The sequence below is a fragment of the Cydia splendana genome, chromosome 22 (assembly GCF_910591565.1).
Source record: "Cydia splendana chromosome 22, ilCydSple1.2, whole genome shotgun sequence".
Lineage (NCBI taxonomy): Eukaryota > Metazoa > Arthropoda > Insecta > Lepidoptera > Tortricidae > Cydia > Cydia splendana.
The window spans coordinates 12689624-12711321 of NC_085981.1; the positions used below are offsets into that span (position 1 = coordinate 12689624).

General features: G+C 39.1%; 2 protein-coding genes and 1 long non-coding RNA gene across 3 annotated transcripts in view; 1 reads left to right on the top strand and 2 right to left on the bottom strand.

Moving 5' to 3' along the window:
• The window catches only part of LOC134801435 (uncharacterized), a 297157-nt gene that overhangs the window by 253045 nt on the left and 22414 nt on the right, over nt 1-21698 (bottom strand). The window lies entirely within an intron of this gene.
• LOC134801430 (NACHT and WD repeat domain-containing protein 2) overlaps nt 1-21698 on the top strand; it is a 91123-nt gene that overhangs the window by 37837 nt on the left and 31588 nt on the right. Inside the window, exons 9-14 of the mRNA XM_063773985.1 lie at nt 2931-3106; nt 3838-3992; nt 5047-5250; nt 5928-6067; nt 7079-7190; nt 9220-9318. Of these exons, the coding sequence (XP_063630055.1) occupies nt 2931-3106; nt 3838-3992; nt 5047-5250; nt 5928-6067; nt 7079-7190; nt 9220-9318 (886 nt within the window). The remainder of the gene's footprint in view (nt 1-2930; nt 3107-3837; nt 3993-5046; nt 5251-5927; nt 6068-7078; nt 7191-9219; nt 9319-21698) is intronic.
• Nucleotides 11527-21459, bottom strand: LOC134801645 (uncharacterized). Its single transcript, XM_063774264.1, has 9 exons — nt 21455-21459; nt 21107-21164; nt 20462-20518; nt 19286-19303; nt 19078-19113; nt 18684-18716; nt 17250-17315; nt 12028-12045; nt 11527-11553 (listed from the first exon to the last, which is right to left on the bottom strand). Exons 1-9 carry the CDS (start codon nt 21457-21459, stop codon nt 11527-11529), a joined length of 318 nt encoding a protein of 105 aa, XP_063630334.1.

Consider the following 21698-nt stretch of genomic DNA (forward strand, 5'->3'; position numbering starts at 1 on the left):
ATCTATTAAATAAAAATTAAAAACATGCGAAAAATTCATTTCCCTCGACCTAAAATGGCGTACCATTGGGTTCGAAAATTAAAAAACACAGTTATTTGCAGATAAACCCTACTTTCCATTATTGTTTATAAATAAGCACATAATCAGTATTATAATGGTACATGGTACGTATTTTTAAAGTTAAATTATCAATTATCATAGAGAGAACGCACTTTTTAATTTTGTCACGCGAAATACTTCATTTTCACTCTAAAAAATTGCCACTCATGCCAAATCTAAACGCGCCTTTATTCACGAATAACTGTGATTGCTACGTGTTTTTACTACCTCAGTCTACCGCAATACGTCAACGAAGGAGGTTTCGCGCTCTTGATTTACGAGTAACTTAGGTTCTCCTCACCGGAAAGGCACTTTGTCACGGTTACTACTCATTTTTATCCATTAAGTAATTTGGTGCTATATATATTGCAAAAAAATCACCTTGTTAATAATCTGTTAGCATTTTGGTATATCTTCATTACTTTTACTTGATGACATTCTAGCCTTAAAGACGATAAAGAAATTTAAAAAGCCGTCGAAAGTTCATTCCACTCCAATTCATCCCTCTCCATTTCTTCCAATATTTTCGGGTGAAGGAAATGAACCAGTTTGGAAGGAAATGAACAATAATTTTGTATGACAGATGTGATACCTTTTTATGTTTTTAGCCCACAGCCCAAGAGTTATATGCACACATACGCTCTAAAAATCATAACTCTCATGTTTTGAAACGTATGTATGTCCAATTCTTTCGACTTCGTTAGACCGTTTGACAGAGTTTCAGGGTATAGGTTCTTACCTATACCCGACACTATCATGTCATGGGAATCCTGTTGGTTGTGGATATTGCATATAAATAAGGAGATAGGCGCGTAAGTAGTTTTTTTTTTCATGGCAAATATTGTAAATATATCGGATAGATACATCATATTTCCAACATTTTATAAATGCGGAACCCTAAGAAGAAGATGACCCTATTGAAACTTATCTAACGCCTATTAATGAAAAAATTATGCTAATTAAAATACTGAAAACTTTTGATAGTTCTTGAATAAAGCTCAAGAGCGAGCCCTCCGACGCCAGGTATTTATGAGGAGGGTCTCACAAAGATCTGCTCCTGGGAGCCTCTTCTAGTGCTAAGTTAAAAATACGGGTTGGCCGTATCAGGGAAATTTCTTGTAACTTTGTAATCGTCTAAAGGCCAAGCTTTAGAAAAATCTAGAAAATTCATGAAACAATGGTCCAACACCATCTAGAACTGGAGAGGAGCGTCCCATTCCCACCCCTTTCTGCGAGTTCCGCAAAGAAAGAGCAAGCAGCTCGGAGCGTCCGATTGTGGCGCGCTTTCCTGCGAGGCTGAAAGCCGAGCTTTCGCAGGAGAGTAGACCTTAAATTGTTTCAATGCCCAAATGCAACCGATGCCGAAAGCCGGGCTCCGCAAAAGGTGTTAAACATTTCTTTTAACTATTGGCAGCGGGCACAATCGTGCGAGGTCAAAGACAATGGAGCTGACCTCAAACAAGAACCAATAGCCGAATGTATTAAAAAGCAAGGCCGAAGGCCCGGGGGAGCTTCAGATAGGGGCACATTTCCGTGCAAGGCCAAATATCAATCTGCAAGAGAGCAGAACTTTGGTAAGTGAGGCCAAAGGCCGAGGTCCGCATAAACGCTGAAGGCCCAGTCCGTCTTATCACGTTGCGCTTCTATAGAAGACCTAACTTGAGAACTAAGAGAGCTTGAAATTTAACCAATGTAATCTCGGACCCTCCTGCGGCTTGACCTTTGCATTTTTCCTCGAAAGTGCGACTTGTTGAGTCTACAACCCTATGGAGTTTGTTATTTATAATAAGTATTTTGATTATTGGGGCGTACTCGGCCTTTGGCCTCTATTTACACAGGGTTTTGTGTCTCGTAAAGTCGCTCTTCGACCTCCAATGGCTTTAGAGCTCAATATCGTGTCTGCGGTCTGCTAGTTTGCTTTTTAATACGCAACTATTTGTTCGTCTCCAAGCTCTGCTGCCTGCAGCTTTACCTCGGCCCGCCGTTCCCTTTGAAACGGCTTATCATGGTCGTGTCCGAAATGTAATCTCTGGCCTACTTCATTATTTTAAAAAACAGCATCTGCCCTTTACAAACGCGGCTAAGTCACATTACCTACATCGATACTGGATAGTTTAAAATTATACCTCAGTTCTTTCCCGAATAATATATTTTATCATAAATAACGATTGTTTTTTATAACAATTTGTAGATAATTCAAGCTTTTTAAATTTCATTTATGCAGTTTTTTACATTACAAATCTCATTATTATATGTTTCTAGTTCTGACAAATAATGAGACCGAATACTGAAACATCATAAAAAGTATTGTTAAAAAGTAGGTTATTATATTAAACAGGTCAACAGGGTAGATATACTTTTTAAAAGCCAAGATATTTATGGTTCCATCGTTTAAAATATTATCACTTTGATTTTGACCAATAAAGTTAATTTATATTTAATCTAATTTCATTTCCTTCTATTCGTGTTTCATTACCTTCCCTTGCTTTTTCATTTCCATCTGTGCCTTCATTACATTCCTTATTTGTTTTCCAAAAGTATAAGTAGTATATAGGTGCCTTTCTTAAAATAATATACACAATACGTATACACCTTCACAATATCAAACTCTACACTGTAACTTCAAAATAAAAAAAATCTCCAAAAAAGTGGCAAATCGGCACGAAACGGTAGAACGACCCATGTAAATAATGACGTGTGAAAATCTTTTTTCTTACCTCCCGTTATTTTAAGCCACAAATGGCTGTCAAGCGTATTATTACGGTGTTACCTAATTACTAATTTACCATTTGTTTTGGACCTGTTCATAGTAAATTTTGTTTGAATTCCAGAGCAATGCGCAAAGAAGACAGCAGCGCCCAAGGTCAAATAGTGACAGAAATTCTTCAGCATCTCCACGCTTGCAACAACTCCGTCAAAGTATTCCATGGGCGAGAAGATGATCTGAACTTTGTCGAGAATTATATGAAGAATGGCTCTGATAAGCCACTGGTTTTGTATGGAGAAGGTAGGTATTTTTTGCGTTAGGCTACTTAGTGGCCTATTGTAAGGCAAAAGCCTCCCAAATTTTTCTAGACTCGACCGTATTGGCTATAATGTTTGACCACTTTTTACAGAATGCTTTGCATAGGATACGTAATTATTAACCCTACATACACTTAAGATCGCCACTCGTCCAAACATTTTCGTGGGCTTCATCACTCCAGCGGTGTGAAGACATTTGGATACATACATACATACACATACATCACTGGCTCAGTGACCCAAAGAGGATCTTGGCCGTTACGAGATTGACAGAGAAAAATACGATCCGATTTTGGATACAATACAGTCATCATAATTATGTGTCATGCTCTGTGATGATCATATCTTCATACGCTTCAGAACATCCAAAAGGTGTAATATACAGGAGTATCCAGACGGGGACAATTTTTCGCCAATCTGATTAAATTGTCCGATCAAATCAAGCCGTGCGGACGCAAACGCCAATTTGGCTCGCCGAATTCAACCGCCGATGTGACCGATCTTACCGATAAAACGTAGTGCGGACGCAAGCATACCAATTTGTGACGCCAATATTTTCGTTCTGGGGCATTTTTTCAATTTAGAGGCCTCTAAATTGGAGATTGACGCCAATTTCATTTCTGATCAAATCGATCGATTTGATCATCCCGTCTGGATACCGCTTAAGGGTTTCTTCAACTGTGAAAACATAGAATAGTTGTTAATTTTTTACAGGTGGCTGCGGTAAAACCAGTCTACTCTCAAAGAGTGCAGCGACGTGTCTGGAGACCTGGTTCGCTGAAGTGCGGCCCACCAACATCATCAGGTTTCTTGGAACTACTCCTGACTCCAGCGCGCTTACTCCGACGCTCATATCCATTTGCCAGCAAGTAAGAAACATGGGCTATTAAGACCACAAAAAATAAAAATAAAGTTTTAATGACTTTTTTCAGATCGCCTCGTGTCGATCGACCAGCCAAAAGATTTTAAAATTTCAGTAATTTATTTTCCAAAGAACGCAATAGTAAGATCTGTTGTATATTCTATATCAACGATTAAAGGACGACTCACGTTAGATCGGGCCGTGTCCGGGCCGGAGCTTCCGGTGCTTCCTTTTCTGTGACATGACAGGCGATCACGTGATGCTTTCCATAGAAAACGATGCGCCGAAAGCTCCGGCCCGGGCACGGCCCGGTCTAACGTGAGCTGCTCGTGCTTGCTTTCATCTCATACAAGGTGACGTTACACGCAACGTGTAGTGTCCACTGTAACCCAAGGCCTTAATTAGATCATCAGTCTCTCTCTCTCTCTCTCTCTCTCTCTCTCTCTCTCTCTCTCTCTCTCTCTCTCTCTCTCTCTCTCTCTCTTTCTCCCTCTCTCCTTAGCATTATTATTCCCATCTGATTGTGGGGTCTGCTTCTCTGGTTCTTTCTCTCCACTTCGCGCGATCGGACGTGTCGTCTACCGAAACGTCGCAGGCCCTCATATCTTTTGCTATAGTATCTGCCCATCTCATTAGATCATCAAGCAACCTAGCCAAGGTGACGATTCTCTTGCACTTCGCCATCGAATCGCTTTGTGTCTCTCTATCACTCTCAAGTGGAAGTGGGAGTTGGAACGGGTAGACCTCGGCGGACTTTCTCTGATCAGCTCGGGGAAATCCTGAAGAAAAGCCAGGTCAAGAGCACCCTAAACCGACGAGCGTATGAGGAATGTTATGAATATGAAGGAAGCGAAAGAGGTATGTCAGGATCGTAGCAAGTGGAAATCCGTGGTCTCTGCCTACCCCTCCGGGAAATAGGCGTGATTATATGTATGTATGTATCACTCTTCCATATAAGCGTGACAGTGACAGTTTCGTCCGCTACCCGCTACGTAGCTGGAATATTGTCTACGGGGCCAGTGTAACTCCTAAACGTCTAACCTTTCAAATCCGCTCTCCAGATTTCCTACAACTTCGCGCTCCCCTTCGAGAGCATCCCCGATGACCTGGTGCCCCTCACAGCGCACTTCAAACAACTCCTCACCATGGCTACCGCTCAGCAGCCTCTGCTTCTATTCCTGGATTCTGTGGACCAGCTAACAGGGATCGGGACGGAGAATAATAAGGTGTCTTGGTTGCCAACGAGATTGCCACCACATTGTAAGGTAGTTTCAAAATCTAATATTTTGTTTCTAGTTTTCCCAGACTGTAAAAATGAGTCATAAAAGCAAAGACATATGTAACTTCGTATAAAATGAATAAAGTCTAAGGAAAAAACGTGGCTCGGAAATCAAGAAAAAGTCATTCTCGGATAGATGGCGCACACACCTTTGGCCTATGCTCGGCTAGATGGCGTGAAGACACCGTTTCATATTTAACAATTTTAACACATAGATATCAGTGAATGAACTTGGGTCAAAATTATATAAAAATAATAAAATCATTTATCCATATATGTATATACATTTTTTTCATAATTTTATACGTTTTCATTTTAATCGTGTGTTGATAGATGGCAGTAAATTTACTGCGACTACAAAATTTACTATGACAGGACCCTTCTATACTATATATTCTCTTTGATAAAGGTAAGGTCTTTTCCGTACCCTCAACAGGTCAAATTAGAAAATATGAGAGGACGTATAAAATTATTAAGCTTTAAACTAATATACCTATTTACATAATACTGACAAACGGAGAAAAAGTCATCATATCATTGGATATCTATGAGACAGTCTATGTCTCAAAAAACCTATTCATTTACACATACAAGAGTAAGACAGTACTTATACCAAATACACTTCTTCAATGAGCTAGAAACCTTATTGTAAAAAACTTGCAGATCATAGTGACGTGCGCCTGCGAGGAAACGAACCCCGAGGTCTCGAAGGAGTATGACGTGCTCCGTCGCATGATCGACTCTGAGGAGAACTTTCTAGAAGTCACGGCGCTGGGCGAGGATCTGGCCATGCAGGTCCTGAAGTAAGTATAGTCGTAACTTTTATGTGTCTATCTAGAGTACCCTAACCTAAGTAACCCTATATACCTATATACAGGGTGATTCAGGAGACGTGAGCAGGACTAACACTGCGCATATCGTTAATTATAAGCAACTGTTTCGTATCAGTATTAGTGAGGTTAACGTTAATTTTCTAGTCGTGTTGAAAAAAAAAGTTATTAATTTTTTCACGACATGCATGGTCACCCTAAAATTAGAATACTAAACTACCGATATTCTGTGTCAAATTGAATGTCATCAGTGTCATCACGGTCTGGTTACTTTTGAAAACTCGTATCTCACTCAAGTTTGACAGTTTATTTTCTTCGTAATCAAAATGCCATTACGGTTAAAGAGGTTTTATGTTTATTAATTAGGTCCTGTATGGTGACCATGATTGTTGAGAATTAAATTTGCCCTCACCAGAAAGTTAAATAATAGGAAATATAGTGTGGTTGTTTCTCCTAAATACGACGGTGATCGATCAATTATCAGTTACTGAGTGTGCAGGATTAGTCCTGCTCACGTCTCATGAATCATCCTGTATAGTCTAGCAAACTATTTTTTATTATTTTAATTGATACACCAGCAGCTCTTGGAGCTGAGCTGATGCGCGTAGCACTTGTATTTTATTTTGCACTGTCAGTATTTTATTTGACAGTAGAATTTCAATTTATAAAACAAACTTTTGTTCATAATTGAAACAGAAACTGGACTTTATTGCGTGCACTTTTAGTCATTTGGCCTGACATTGCGAACATGTCATTATCATTACTTTTTATGTACCCTTATCTTTCGATACCTTCCATTTTGCAGCGGTATCATGGTCGCGTTTTTATCACATGTCATGACATGCGTCATTTTCGCACTTACATATTTAATTTCATTTCATATTTTCATAATTATCATTTCATTTCACTAACACCACCAACGCGCTGCACCTACATCGTCATGATGCAGTTATTATTCGAATGTCCATTTTATATTATTTCCAGGTTATGGATGGCATCGGCAGCTCGGGACTTGTCGAACTATCAGTGGCGTTTGGTCTCCAACGCTATAGGCAGCTGTTCTCTGCCGATCTTCGTCAAACTGGTGTTTGCTGAGGTAACTATGATCTATACGGGCACCCCACACTAGCGTCTCCCGGGCGTCTAGTCAGCGCTATGGGAAATGGCGTCGCTGCGCAGTTGCGCCAACGTTGCTTCGAGCAGCAGCCATAGAGTTGACTAGACGCCGACGCTAGGGAGACGATGGTGTAGGGTGGCCCATAAACTGAAATAGATGTCATATATATACATATATAGGTACGATAGAAACTACCAGTGGCGTTTGGTGTCCAACGCTATAGGCAGCTGTTTTCTCTCTTCGTCAAACTGATGTTTGCGGAAATACCATTGCGGAAATACCATAGCCGATGACTATTGTGTAATCGTAGCAGCTGAAAATCAAATTCTACTCAAAACTAAATTGGCCAAAGTAATGGATGAAGTAGCAAGGTGGTTCTCGGCCAACGGAATGATATTAAACGTTGAATAAAATTAACATACTCCGCTTCTGCTTGCGAGGTAACAGAGTGCACGATTTAAATATAAGTTGCAACGGCCAATACGTCCCTCAGGTTGACCAAGTGCGATACCTAGGCCTGATAATCGACTCCGGTCTAACGTGGAGTCCGCATATTGATCAGCTATGTGACCGCCTGTCATCCGCTTGCTTCGCCCTGGGCAGACTCCGCCCCAGTCTAAACATTAATAATATTAAGAAAGCTTATTACGGCTACTTTCATTCAATACTAGCATACGGAGTCGACCTATGGGGCGATGCTGCAGACCGACTAAGGCCATTCAAACTCCAAAAACGAGCAATTCGGTGCATATCTGGCGTCCCATGGGACCACCCAGCCCAGGAACTATTCAAACAAACAGGAATTCTTACCCTGCCGTGTCTATACATTTTCGAAGTGGCAAAATACGTAAGACGCAACATAACACTGTTTCCGACTCGTGGCAACGCCCGAGGTGCGAGTTCCGGGAGGCCTATTGAACTTAATCCACCTAAGACGCGACTAGCCAAGTCTAGAAAGTGTATACATACGGTAGGATCTAAAGTATATAATAAAATCCAGCTGGAGTTGAAACAAACCACCAGCGACCTATGTTTCAATAAAAAACTTAAATCTAAACTGGCGTCTGACGCATACTACTCAATCGATGCCTTTTTCGAGACCTAACACTGTACCAAGTAGATAATACTATAATATAGGTACTTTCACATTAATTTATCTAATAAACAACTACTAGTTCGCGGGCTCAGCCTTGCCTGTCCAACTATGTAAATAAATCTAATAATTAATTAATTATAAGACTTAGCATTAAGCATATATGTACCTGACATGTAAAATTATATTTTTATCAATAAAGAATTGAATTGAATTGAATTGTAATCTAACCAGATACTAGTAAGTCCAACATCTAGTAAGAACAACATAAATACTTAGCTGTTAAGCATACTTGTTGTTTAAAATGCTCTACAGATGGTGCATAATTGTTTTCCATCGTATTTTCGCGGAAACATTCATATTGGTCATGCTTCTTCAGTCAACCTCAGTACTTTTTTAAACCGAGACTGACTGAAACAGCATGTTAAGTTCGTACGTTTCCATGAAAATACGATGAAAAATAATTATGCACTACATCTGTCTGAACACACGTTCTCATTGTATAATGACTGTATCTTCTTCGACCTAGCGTTTTCCCGGCCTAGCGCCAAGGTCCGCTTTCCTACTCAATCTTCTCCAATTTGCCCGATCCTCGGCATCCTCGGGTGTGACATTGTTTTCTTCCATATCCGCTATCACGAAGTCCAGCCAGCGTTTCTTAGGCCTACCTTGGCCGCGTGATCTAGGGCCATGGACAGTGAGGTTGAGGCTGTTTCCGACATAGTCCACCGGTCTGCGGCTTATATGGCCATACCATCAGAGTCGGCTTTCCTGCAGCTTATGCGCTACGTCACAGAGTCCGAGGCTGCCACGAATGTGTTCGTGTCTCGTTGTATTTGGACACCTCGCCCGCTTTACTACTTCTGCTATAGATAATATGTAGGTAAATAGATAAAGATGTTCTTCTTTCACCAGGTCTGCAGATGGAGAAGCTACACGAAACCTCAGGACACCCATCTCGCTTCCACAGTCATGGATTCCATCATGATGCTGTTCGAGAGGATCGAAAAACAGGTACACTTTTTTTAGTTTATAAACTGAAATAAATGCCATGTACTACGAAAAAGTGATCAAGGCCTCCAGTGCCCCAGGCTGGACTCGAACCAGCGTCCTCTGCTATCGCGGCAGGTGCCTGTGCCATTCGGCCACCGGGCCACAGCGGCATAGGTCGATTTTATGGGTTTATGGTCAGGCACCTGCCGCGATAGCAGAGGATGCTGGTTCGATTCCAGCCTGGGGCACTGGAGGCCTTGGTCACTTTTTCTTAGTATATGACGTTTACTTCAGTTTATCTATCTGTACATATAATAAAGCTGAAGAGGGTCGAAAGTCTGTACATGGAAGATATTCGAAAAAAAGTTGGCTGGGGATACTTAGAATCAATAACAGAACACGTTCCAACGGTTTTTAGAATTTTTGTCCGTTTGTCTGTTTATCGGTTTATCTGTTTGTCTGTTTATTTGAACGCGCATCACGTGAAAACGGCTGAACGGATTTTGATGAAAACTTTACCAATCTGTCGGGAAAATCCCCGGCCAGGTTATAGGCTATAAAAATTCAACCCGTAAAAGGGGGGGTAGCCACAACACTCGATTGACTTAAGTTTGCCCCTGAATCGTATGGCGCTACTTAGGAAGCCAAGCGTCATCAGCCCGACATCTGTTCGCCACGGGCACACTACACCTGCCTGTTTTGCGGTCGTGGTTGCCGCTCCCGTATTGGCTTATACAGCCATGAAAAACGTTGTCGCCCTGCCTGACACTGTTTGTATAGTCTGCAATAGACTGAAAGGCCTATGATGACTTAGGAAGGAGGGGCAAACTTTTTTCAAATATGTGCTACCACTATTGAGTACCCTGGTAAACTAATAGATGGCGCTGAATTTAATACGTTGTGACATGAATAAGCCACCGAGGAAAGATATTGCCAAATTATCTCTAAGTTTAGAAGAGGGGGTATGGATATCAACAAAAATTGAATAATTATGTTGACTTAATAATACAACAAAATTAAACGACAGTAAATTAATTGCCCCTCATTGCACAGTGCCATCTTTTGGGGAACTGAGTAAACATTAAGTAATCAAGAAAACTAAAAATGAGTTTACATAGTTACGTAGTGGTAAAATGAAGACACATATCAACACGCGTATAATTACATAATTATTTAAAATTATTAATTTTCTCCGTCATGAATTATACCTAATCGTAATTATATCGCATCCATATCAAATCCATATTCATACGTATCGCCTCCTTTAAGCGCGCCTTTAATGGCCACGAAGGTGGGTACTTTAAAAAAAAAAAACATTTAAGTACCTCTGTCATTTGCAGTGCCGGATTAACCCTTTTAAGGAAAATAAGCACTTGCTTAGGGCACCACGTCTAGGGGGCACCAAAACCGTAGGCAAAAAAAACCCTTAAATATCGAGCCCTATGCGAAGCTAGGCTGATAAAAAACTGTCCCATCCCTTCTCTGTATGAAATCCTGGATTCGCGCCTGGATGGGGCTAAAAGTAAAAATGTACAACTGTCTATCAAATTGTGGTTTTCATATCGAAAAATAATTTACTTTGTTCTAATACTTCTAATAGTATTGTTATTTAAGTTTACTTATACCTATACCTATCATCATCACTATCATACATCACTACATCTTATAAAACAAAGTCCCCCGCCGCGTCTGTCTGTTTGTGTGTTTGTTCGCAATAAATTCAAAAACGACTGAACGGATTTTCATGCGGTTTACATCTATCAATAGAGTGATTCTTGAGGAAGGTATAGGTGTATAATAATCATCTAATACGGCAAAAAAACGGCTAACTGCGTGTCGGGCCACGCATTATGGAGGGTTCCGTATAGCTTCATACAATACAAAAAGCTATTCAAGCTAAAAGGATTCGCAGGCCTATGGAATATGCCTAAAGAGGAAAATACTGCTGAAATACGGCTTATGGCCAATCTATGATGTCCAGATGTAGTGCATAATTAATTTCCTTCGTATTTTCACGGAAACTTACGAACGTGTCTTGCTATTTCAGTCGTCTCGGTACAAAAAGGTTGATTGGAGTAGCATGACAAATACGAACGTTTCCGAGAAAATACGAAGGAATACACCTATGCACTATTACATCTGTAGGTAGGTATGTAAGAAAACTCGACTTATTAATAATTCTGTTTATTTCTCACAACAGGTAACTTTTTTCTTTTTTTTTTTAGGACTTTAGTCCATATTGTCTCCACTGCCGAGCTAGAAATTAAAAAAAAACATGTTAACGTATCGAATTGAAACTCACACGGAACCTAATGTTTATATGTATTAAGCTGAAAGAAATGTTTGCATAACAGTAACAAAATATTTTGTCATGACTTAAATAAAAATTGGGACTTCCGAACTACATAAAGGTATGTTACACCGGACAACAAGTCGGTTTGTAACAATAAAGGATGACTCACGCTAGACCGGGCCTTGTCCGGGCCGGAGCTTCCGGCGCTTACTTTTCTATGACATTGCAGGCTCCGGCCCGGACACGGCCCCGTCTACCGTAAGTTATCCTTAAATCGGATTTAGGATATTTATAAAAAAAAAAACAATCTTTATTACCTATATATATTCAGTTATTTCTTGAAATACTCAAAAGAGTACAGCTCATTTTTTTGTGTCCACCATCTCTCTATAGTTTAATGGTTTTGGTGGTCTAACTAGGTATTTTCAAAAACTTACGGCTGAATCGTAAAACTCCTATAACATAAGTAATTCCCTCCTGTAACCATGCTACCATGTGACACATATAATACTGCTTTTATTTTAACATCACATACTTATGAGGAATTTTTTATGTTTAAAAATATTAATTACTTAAGCTAAAAAAAATGTATGCAAAAAAGTACATCGAGATTAAACAAATGATCATAAGTCTAAACCTAAATTAGCCTGAGGCATTGTTCCCAGGACGCTGGCCGCATTCTCCCTCTGCACAGTGAGGTGAGGCTAATGGCTCCTCTACACGAATGGCCAACGCCGGCCAATCCAAGGGCCGCATTTATGCATTAGAGGGAGCAAGTGATATTGCTATCTCAGTCTACCGCATGGCTGCGTCCCTTGGATTGGCCGGCGTTGGCTATTCGTGTAGAGGAGCCATAAGATTTGCGCAAAAAATGTGCCAGCTCGTAGGTCGCCAGACACCCAGACTAGTTTGGTAGAAATTTCTTTTACTATAGTTTTACTACTTTTTAGTTTAATTTTTTTTGTCGTTTTCTTTAAAAAAAGTAAATAAATAGTGTCATAGAACATAAAAGCGTGACTTTAACTTTGACGCTGCTAGGAGGGATCCTAGCAGAGAAGATAAAGCCCTTTCCGAATAGGTGATGTGAATATACAGATGTATTAGTGCATAGGTAATTATTTTCCATCGTATTGTCACAGAAACGTACGAACGTGTCTTGCTATTTCAGTCAGTCTGGCTACAAAAAGTACTGACGTTGACTGCCCATACAACCATTTCCAGTCGCCGTTACGACGCGGTGTTGACACATCTTGTGTCGACACCGTCTGTTTCGGTCACAATTCCAGTCGCAGAGTCGTCGCCGTGTCGACACAGTTACCAGAAATGGGGAAGGGTCGACACATGACACAAAGTGACATAAAGTGTGGTCGCCGTGTGCACACATTGTTTCGGGTTTGCGACTACTTTATGCCAAAATCATTCGTTCATTCGTTCATTTTGTTCCTGTCAAATGGAAACTGTCAGATGGAAAAATACTTAAATAAAAATAAGTGACATTAATACGCCATCTCTTAAACGGATTACAAGACGTAATTATATATTGTTTGCATTTATATTACAATATGACTTAAATTATTATGGGGAATTAAACTGCTCGAGTGATTTGATAAACTAAGTGTAATATAATCAACGCGCCACCACATTGTTGTAGTTTAGCCGGAAATGAAATTGTTTACTTCTCAGTGCCTGTGTTCATAACTATATTATTTGAAGCATTTTTAGTACTTCGATGCGTATACTATACTTAAATAACAGAAATAACGCTTTACATACTACCAAACTTGTTAATTATGATGTATAAATATGGTTTAAGGCTGAGAAATATTGCAGTCACAAAGTAGTTGCAATGTTTCGACTTTGTGTCGACTCTGTGTTGACACATGACACGCGCTGTCAAAAGTAATAACAAAGTTACTCGATTTGCAAAATGGCTCCTTGTGTTGATTTGTTTTCAGATATTCTCAAAGTGTAAAAATGCCGTGGTCAGAGATGGGCATTAATCGATTAACTGTTTATTCGACTAATTAATGGAATAAAAAAAGTTAATTCTCAAATTTTAATCGCGATTAGTTTAGTCGACCTAACATAGATTGAAATTGAATTAATCTGAATATTAATCGAATAAATTATCGATTAAATCTCGATTGAAAGTTGACAGGGGGCCATTTTTGTACGTAAAAATAATAGAAATGTCTTGCATGCAGATGGTAGCAAAACACTTTGTCATAAAAGTCGAGATGGGTGTCGATATATAGGTTTTAGGGAGTGCCGATTTCGAAAATAATGATCATTTTGGAATCCGAAATGGCGGCCATGCACTGTGTCATAAAAGTCGTCATGGATGTCGTTTTATACGTTTTAGGGGGCCCCAATTTTGAAAATGATGACCATTTTGGAATCCAAAATGGCGGCCATGCACTATGTCATAAAAGTCGTCATGGGTGTCGTTTTATAGGTTTTGGGGGGCGCAGATTTAGAAAATGATAACCATTTTGGATTCCAAAATGGCGGCCATGCACTATGTCATAAAAGTCGTCATGGGTGTCGTTTTATAGGTTTTAGAGGGCGCAGATTTCGAAAATGATGACCATTTTGGATTCCAAGATGGCGGCCATGCACTATGTCATAAAAGTCGTCATGTATGTCGTTTTATAGGTTTTAGGGGGCCCCGCTTTCGAAAATGATGACCATTTTGGAATCCAAAATGGCGGCCAGGCACTATGTCATAAAAGTCGTCATGGGTGTCGTTTTATAGGTTTTGGGGGGCGCAGATTTAGAAAATGATAACCATTTTGGATTCCAAAATGGCGGCCATGCACTATGTCATAAAAGTCGTCATGGGTGTCGTTTTATAGGTTTTGGGGGGCGCAGATTTAGAAAATGATAACCATTTTGGATTCCAAAATGGCGGCCATGCACTATGTCATAAAAGTCGTCATGGGTGTCGTTTTATAGGTTTTAGAGGACGCAGATTTCGAAAATGATGACCATTTTGGATTCCAAGATGGCGGCCATGCACTATGTCATAAAAGTCGTCATGTATGTCGTTTTATAGGTTTTAGGGGGCCCCGCTTTCGAAAATGATGACTATTTTGGATTCCAAGATGGCGGCCATGCACTATGTCATAAAAGTCGTCATGAATGTCGTTTTATAGGTTTCTGGGGGCGCAGATTTCGAAAATGATGACTATTTTGGATTCCACTTTAATGACAAAATACGTAGCCGCCATCTTGGATTATAAAATGATCATCGTTTTCGAATTCTGCACTCCCTAAAACCTATAAATCGACATCCGTGACGACGCAAGTTATCTTTATTTTCAGATCTAACAAATTGCTACAGAATACAAAGGACAAAAAAGAAGCGAGGAGGTAATGAAACAAGCAAAAATACAGATGATTCCTCGACGCAATTGGGTGATTCTTAAATTGTGTCCAGATTTTTTTTGTCATAAAAGTTTATATTTTTCACATATTACTCTCACAAGTTCCGTGACATTTCGACCTTGTAATTTTTTAAGTAAATGTTTTTGTTTATCTATGAGGATCTCACTAGAATAGTATAATCAAGGTATGTTTATATTTGATGAATGAAATAGTAACGCAAAAAAAATTATATTTGTGTCTTATATTCCTGCCGAAGACTTTTATTTTACCTTTTCCTTCTACACAAGTTTGGCCAAGTAATAAGAATTTAGGGCTCTCAATTTTATTTTGACTTCTACAACAGAAAAGCTACGAGGCCATGTTTGGTATCGTTTTCGTATAAATTCGCAGTACCAAATTTAGTTAAGGTATCACATTGACACCATTCCGAAGTAAAAACATATAAACTTATTAAAATACTTTCTTTTAAACTCCTCTTCACGCTTAAACTGCTGAACAGTTTTAATTTAAATTTGGTACACATATATTTTGAGTCCCGAGACAGGATATAATAAGTTACCTCAAAAATAATCCTTTAAAGGTGTGACATGAGGTATAGGGGGGAATTCAGAATTGACTTCTTGAAGAATACTGTTTAAGTTTAGGTTTGAAGTCATGTTTTTTCATCATTTTTAACTAAATCAAAGATGTAGACCATCCCAAATTTCATATAAATCGGTTCAGCGGTTATTGATTTCCCGTACAAATTTCCACGCCACTTTTCACACCTTCAAAAGATGATTTTGGTTATAAGATCTATCCTATGTCCTGTTCCGGGACGCAAACTATTTCTATACCAAATTTCAACGAAATCGGTTCAGCGGTTAAGCGTCAAGAAGAGTTTCAAAAAAACCGGCCAAGTGCGAGTCGGACTCGCGTATTAAGGGTTCCTTACATTAAGTCCGACTCGCGCTTGACTGCACATTTCTAATAGGTTTTCCTGTCATCTATATGTAAAGAACTATTTTGTGTATTCAGACGGACATACATACAGACGCACGAGTGATCCTATAAGGGTTCCGTTTTTTCCTTTTGAGGTACGGAACCCTAAAAAGATTTATTTTTATTTTGTGGAATGGTGTCAATGTGATATCTTAAATGGATTCAGCACCCCAGATTTATACGAAAACGATACCAAACACGGCCTAGCACCTTCACTGATATAGATATATCAAGATAAAATTGAGAGCCCTAAATAAACTTTCAAGAGCGGATATCTCAAAAACTATTCAACATATCGAAAAAATTGACTGAATAAACTTGTAACAAATTAAATAAACTTTCATTTTGTGAGCCATGAGCCAAGTGGCCATGTCGCTGAGATGCATAGTTTCCGAGATATAATCGAAAAACGGGAAAATGGGACCTTCAAAGCCCCCTCTCTCCCCCCCCGCTCAAGGGCTACGGCCGGGGACTTTTGATATGTTCACCTCCTAACTTGTCAAACCGAGTTACGGAGTCAAAAATTGTGTTCCGAGCATTTCCCTCTACAAGTTTTGGAGCATTCGTTGCCTGACCTAAGTAGCTTATTGAATTTCTTTAAAAACTTTTCTGTAAAAGGTTGACGGGTGTTGGGTGTTTATATGGTTTCGGTCGATTATTATCATTTGCATTGCCCATGATGACTTACTAGAATTACGAGCACACGAGACACTAATAGTAGTTTGACAAACCTTGGTTTTCAAGAGGTATTTTATATTGACATTTGCTGTCACAAATTTGCTGTCAGATTTAGTCGCAAACCGCACGCAAAGTGCACACAAATGTGTCGACACCTTGTTACGGAAAAGTGTAGACACGGCGACGACACTTTGTTTCGAAACAATTCTAGACACATTGTGTGGACTCTGTTACGACACATCTGACATTTAGTTACCACTTTGTGATTCTGCGACTGGAATGGTTATATGGGTGAAGTATGACCATAGACTAGGAATCCTCTAGACGGAGTTTAGAGCAATCATTTCATGAAACCGATGCTGCCAAAAATACGGGGTTGCGGGGGACGAGGTGAGCGAGGTCCCGTGCCGTGATTGGTACGTTCAAAGACACGGACGTCACACAAAGTCACTTTCGACTCGAAAATGGAGTAAAACTACCGTATTTGTGGCAGAGGGGGTAGAGCTACTATGTCTTGTTTGTGCATGAGTATGACAAATACAATTATGCACTACATCTGTACTGTTTGTTTATGATATTGGTAATGTTTCTATTAGTTTCTAATGAAACTTGCCTTTATCTGTTTCACGCAATACTGCTTCTCAGGTGTAAACAGGCAAAGCACTTTTTCCTTGTTATTCTGTAAAAAATATGGTTGAATAATGATCATCATCATCATCATCATATCAGCCAGAGGACGTCCACTGCTGACAGCTGCTGCTGCTGCTGGTGGACTGACGACCTGGTTAAGGTCGCAGGACTCCGCTGGATGCGGGTGCCGCAAGACCGGTCATTGTGGCACTCTTTGGGGGAGGCCTATGTCCAGCAGTGAATAATGAAAAATGAACATAATTATTGGCTACTTATAAAATAACTAAAACTAACCGTAACTAAAAAAAAGTCCCTATAGTCTATATCTTTAGGTATTTAAATAAAAATTAAAACAATTTGTACATTTTCGGGTAGTTATAACATTTATTGGTTAACCGACCAATTACAAAACCGCCTGGATCAGTCAATGAACGACCTGACTTTAACCTACATTATTTGATCGTGTAATGTTTTCATCTACCCTCAACTGGCTTAAGGAACGATTTGAGGGTAGATTTTGTTTACTTTTATTGAAATACCTAAACTTACAGAGTATAAAACCTACCTTCTAAGCCTAGTCAGGCAGCATTCCCGCGCTGTATAGCGATAGCAATCCTTTGCGCGAGAAAGCTGCCTGCGCGAGAGTCCCCTCAACCGCTTTCCAAGCTCCTTAAGGAGCCCACGGGCTCCTCCACCTAACGGCCCAAGTGTCTCGACGCCAAAAGCTACGAACCCGTAGTTAGCGCCGAGACAGCTGTATTTGTAGGCCTTAAACCGAATGATGAACACAATATTGTCTTTGGTTCCCGCGATAGTTATGAATGAAATAAAACTATAAACGGATTATATCGCGTCTAATTAATTTAAAATACATCCCGACGTTAGTTTTAGGTGTGTGTGTGTGTTTTTATTTTTATTTTGTATGTTTTGAAATGTAGGTACGTTTACACCGTGATAAACAATTTGAATTGAATTGACGTTTTGAACACTTTACTTACAGCATACGTGGTTTCGCCGTTTACTGTCTTCCTTTGACGGTATTTTAAATGTTATATACCCGTACCATTGTATGTGTCGGCGACCGATCGTAAAATAAGGCCGATCGTTAAGTTCCTGTGTAATATTTTGGCCATAGTCACATTAAATTAAACCAATAGATACGTAGGATAGATTCCTAAAGGGGGTTTCAGATGCCCGAAGGGCAAACTATCCAGAAATAGGAGCCCCGCGTAGAGGGGCTTCGTCGACTCAGGAATTGAGACAATGATTTCCACGTTTCACGATATGCCTAGGAATTTCATGATTTGCCTGATTTTAAGATCGGTCGCCGACATATCCGTCGTGATCAAAATAATTTGGCCATCAATTGTGAGGTCAAATTTATCATAATTAAATTAAACAAAATATGTTTATATACCCCAGTATTTTTAGAGGATAACCGAGTCATATCCTGGAAATAAAGATAATCAGTAAATGAGGGTACAATTTCGCACTCAGGTTTCGAAGAGAAATAAGAATCAAACACCTTTAGCCTTACCACGAGTTTGACACTGACATATTCACTAGCGTGTGCATAACTTACTTTCTATGCATCTCGCTCGTACTCAACCCGGAACCAACCTCCAGCACAGTCACTAGTTCACTACCGACTAGGCTAAAGGCCTGTGCACACCGCTGTGTGTGCGTGACGTGTGCGTGCGGCGTTGTAGTATACAGATCCTTATGAGAGACGGCACACCGCTAGCGTGACGTGTGTGCTCAGGCCTTGAGAGGGAATATAATTATAGACAAGGTGAAATTATTTTTCATACCGAAGAGTTTGAAGACAGACGTTGTCGTTTCGGGACCTGCAAAAAAATCAAAGATGATTATCACTGTAGATACTATAATATTAAAAAAAAAAAAAAAAAAAAAAATTTGATACACCGAAGATACCACATTTACTAAATTCTGTCACAATAACCATACACACTCACATACATCCAGTATTATTACAACTCGTAATAATAGGTACCAAACCTTTTGGTACAATACATCCTGAAATAATTGGAAGAAAAATAGTGAATAAAATTGTTTGGAAGAGTGTCATTTTGTATGGGATTTTTAGTTTCCAAAACGTCCCGCTTGGCGCGCTGTTCAAAATCCCATACAAAAATAGACGCAAACGCGAACGCTCGTCACGCTGAATGAAATTTACACTAAGTGTTAGTGTAAATATACTCGTATTAAATAACTATATTATTCTTCTTACAAATAAATATATGTGTCGGGAATCGTGGGCGTATCATACTATCGTCAGCACATCAAAACTTTCAATCGTGGATGGCGAGGGCCTTCAATGAAATACGATATTCTACTCAGTCTTTACTGGAGAAGACATTACAAATCACAGCATAGCACACGTTACGTTTCTTATCTTAAGGGGCTACCCAAGGTTTTCATCGATTTTTGACAAGTGTTGAATCGTATCTCCTTTTTTTGCACTACAGATAGAATTATAAGACAAACGGTTATCGGTTTTTCAATCTTTTATCTCCGGTTTTGTCCACCGCATTTTGAAAAAAATAATCTTTATTTTTTTATGGATTTTTTTAACATTGTCTAAAAAAAACACTTTTTTCGTATCTAGTTTGCAGTGAAGGATCTTACATGTACGAAATCTACATATTTGGGTTCGTCCTTGACGTCTCGAAAAACGTGTCCAGGGCTTTAATTTTAAACTAATTAACCCAAAGGTTATGGGCCAGAAAATCAGTTTTTTAGCCAAAAATTGTTCAACTTTGATGCCAAATATCTCGAAGACAATGAACTTTGAAGTAAATATGGGATACTATAATAAGCTACAAAAAACATTAGAAAACTAAGGGATTCTGATAGAAGGTCATTGGCGTGGTGTAGCCCCTTAAGCAAACCAGTAAGAGTTGACCCAGGAACCACCACAGACGTCATCTTCTCCCTTTCGTTCTCATCGTTCCCTTTCTGAAGAATGATTGACAGCATAACTTCAATTGTTCTGGAATTCAATTGTTTTGACAGCGCACTCTATGACGCCTTGGTGGAACTGCGTCGAACGCCACCCAGGTGTACGTAACACTCTAGTTTGCTTTATTTGTCAAAGGTTGCGTGATTAAACGCCTCTTGAAGGCGATAGATGGCACAAATCAGCCATTCTCCGACATAATGCTTTATTCTTACCACAGCAGGTTGATAAGGTTCAAGCTTCAGTTTCAACTTAAGGTTCTTCGTTTCTTGCTGCAAAAAATAATACAAATTAAAATAAATTACAGTCCGTCTAAGCTGATTTTACATTAACTTGGCTGTGACAAAGTGTAGCAGTGCCGCCATAAACGTAACATTTTCATAAGAATAAATCCTAATAAATCATCATCTTCCTCGCGTTATCCCGGCATTTTGCCACGGCTCATGAGAGCCTGGGGTCCGCTTGGCAACTATTCCCAAGAATAGTTAATTAATTAACGCCAATTATTGGCGTAGGCACTAGTTTTTACGAAAGCGACTGCCATCTGACCTTCCAACCCAGAGGGTAAACTAGGCCTTATTGGGATTAGTCCGGTTTCCTCACGATGTTTTCCTTCACCGAAAAGCGACTGGTAAATATTAAATGATATTTCGTACATAAGTTCCGAAAAACTCATTAGTAGGAGCCAGGGTTTGAACCCGCGACCTCTAGATTGCAAGTCGCACGCTCTTAATGGTAGGCCATCAGCGCTTCCGCTAATACCAATAAATAAATAATAAATATAATTCATATTCTAAATTTCAGTCAAAAAAGAACTGTTAGTTTTTTTTATTTGAATAGTGAATCAAAGTTAATCTTACTTCTACCAGTGCTTCTTTTATCTGAAATGGTTTGAAGATGTTTAATTTAAATTTTTTACTCTTGTTTTACTTTGTACTACTGTTAATACAATTTTACATAAAAATATATAAATTTAAAAAAAAAGTTGAATTAGTTATTTTTACGTACCAGCTGCAATAACAAATATTTTTTCGTTTAAATAAATAAAATAATAACGAATTTAAAAGAAACATAATATTTAAAACTTCCGCGTTTTTAACACATATTAGCTCACATTTATAGACGGGTCTAACGCGAAATTTATTCAATTACCTATTGACAATAATGAACACTATGTGTAGTGGGTGGTTTGAAGATGTGATGTCCACCCCATGGTCTAATAAAACATGGTCTTCTATTCCCAGAGTGACACGGGCCTACGTCACAATAACATTGCCACTTTATTTCAACATAACATGTTACATGGGTACATTATACCTATGGTTAATAAGTTAAAATATTTCTTTATAATTTTATAATTTTCATTTATATGTATTTTATCTTAAATTTTACAATAACACGTCATTTTTAATTATTCGTTAGCAATATCTTCCGATTCACGAAAGAAATTTC

Coding starts and splice junctions, on each gene's coding strand:
- LOC134801645 (XM_063774264.1), bottom strand. Junction 20,519..21,106: donor TAAAAGAAGCACTGGTAGAA/GTAAGATTAACT, acceptor TATTTTTTGCAG/CAAGAAACGAAGAACCTTAA. Junction 17,316..18,683: donor TATCCTCTAAAAATACTGGG/GTATATAAACAT, acceptor TATTTTTTACAG/AATAACAAGGAAAAAGTGCT.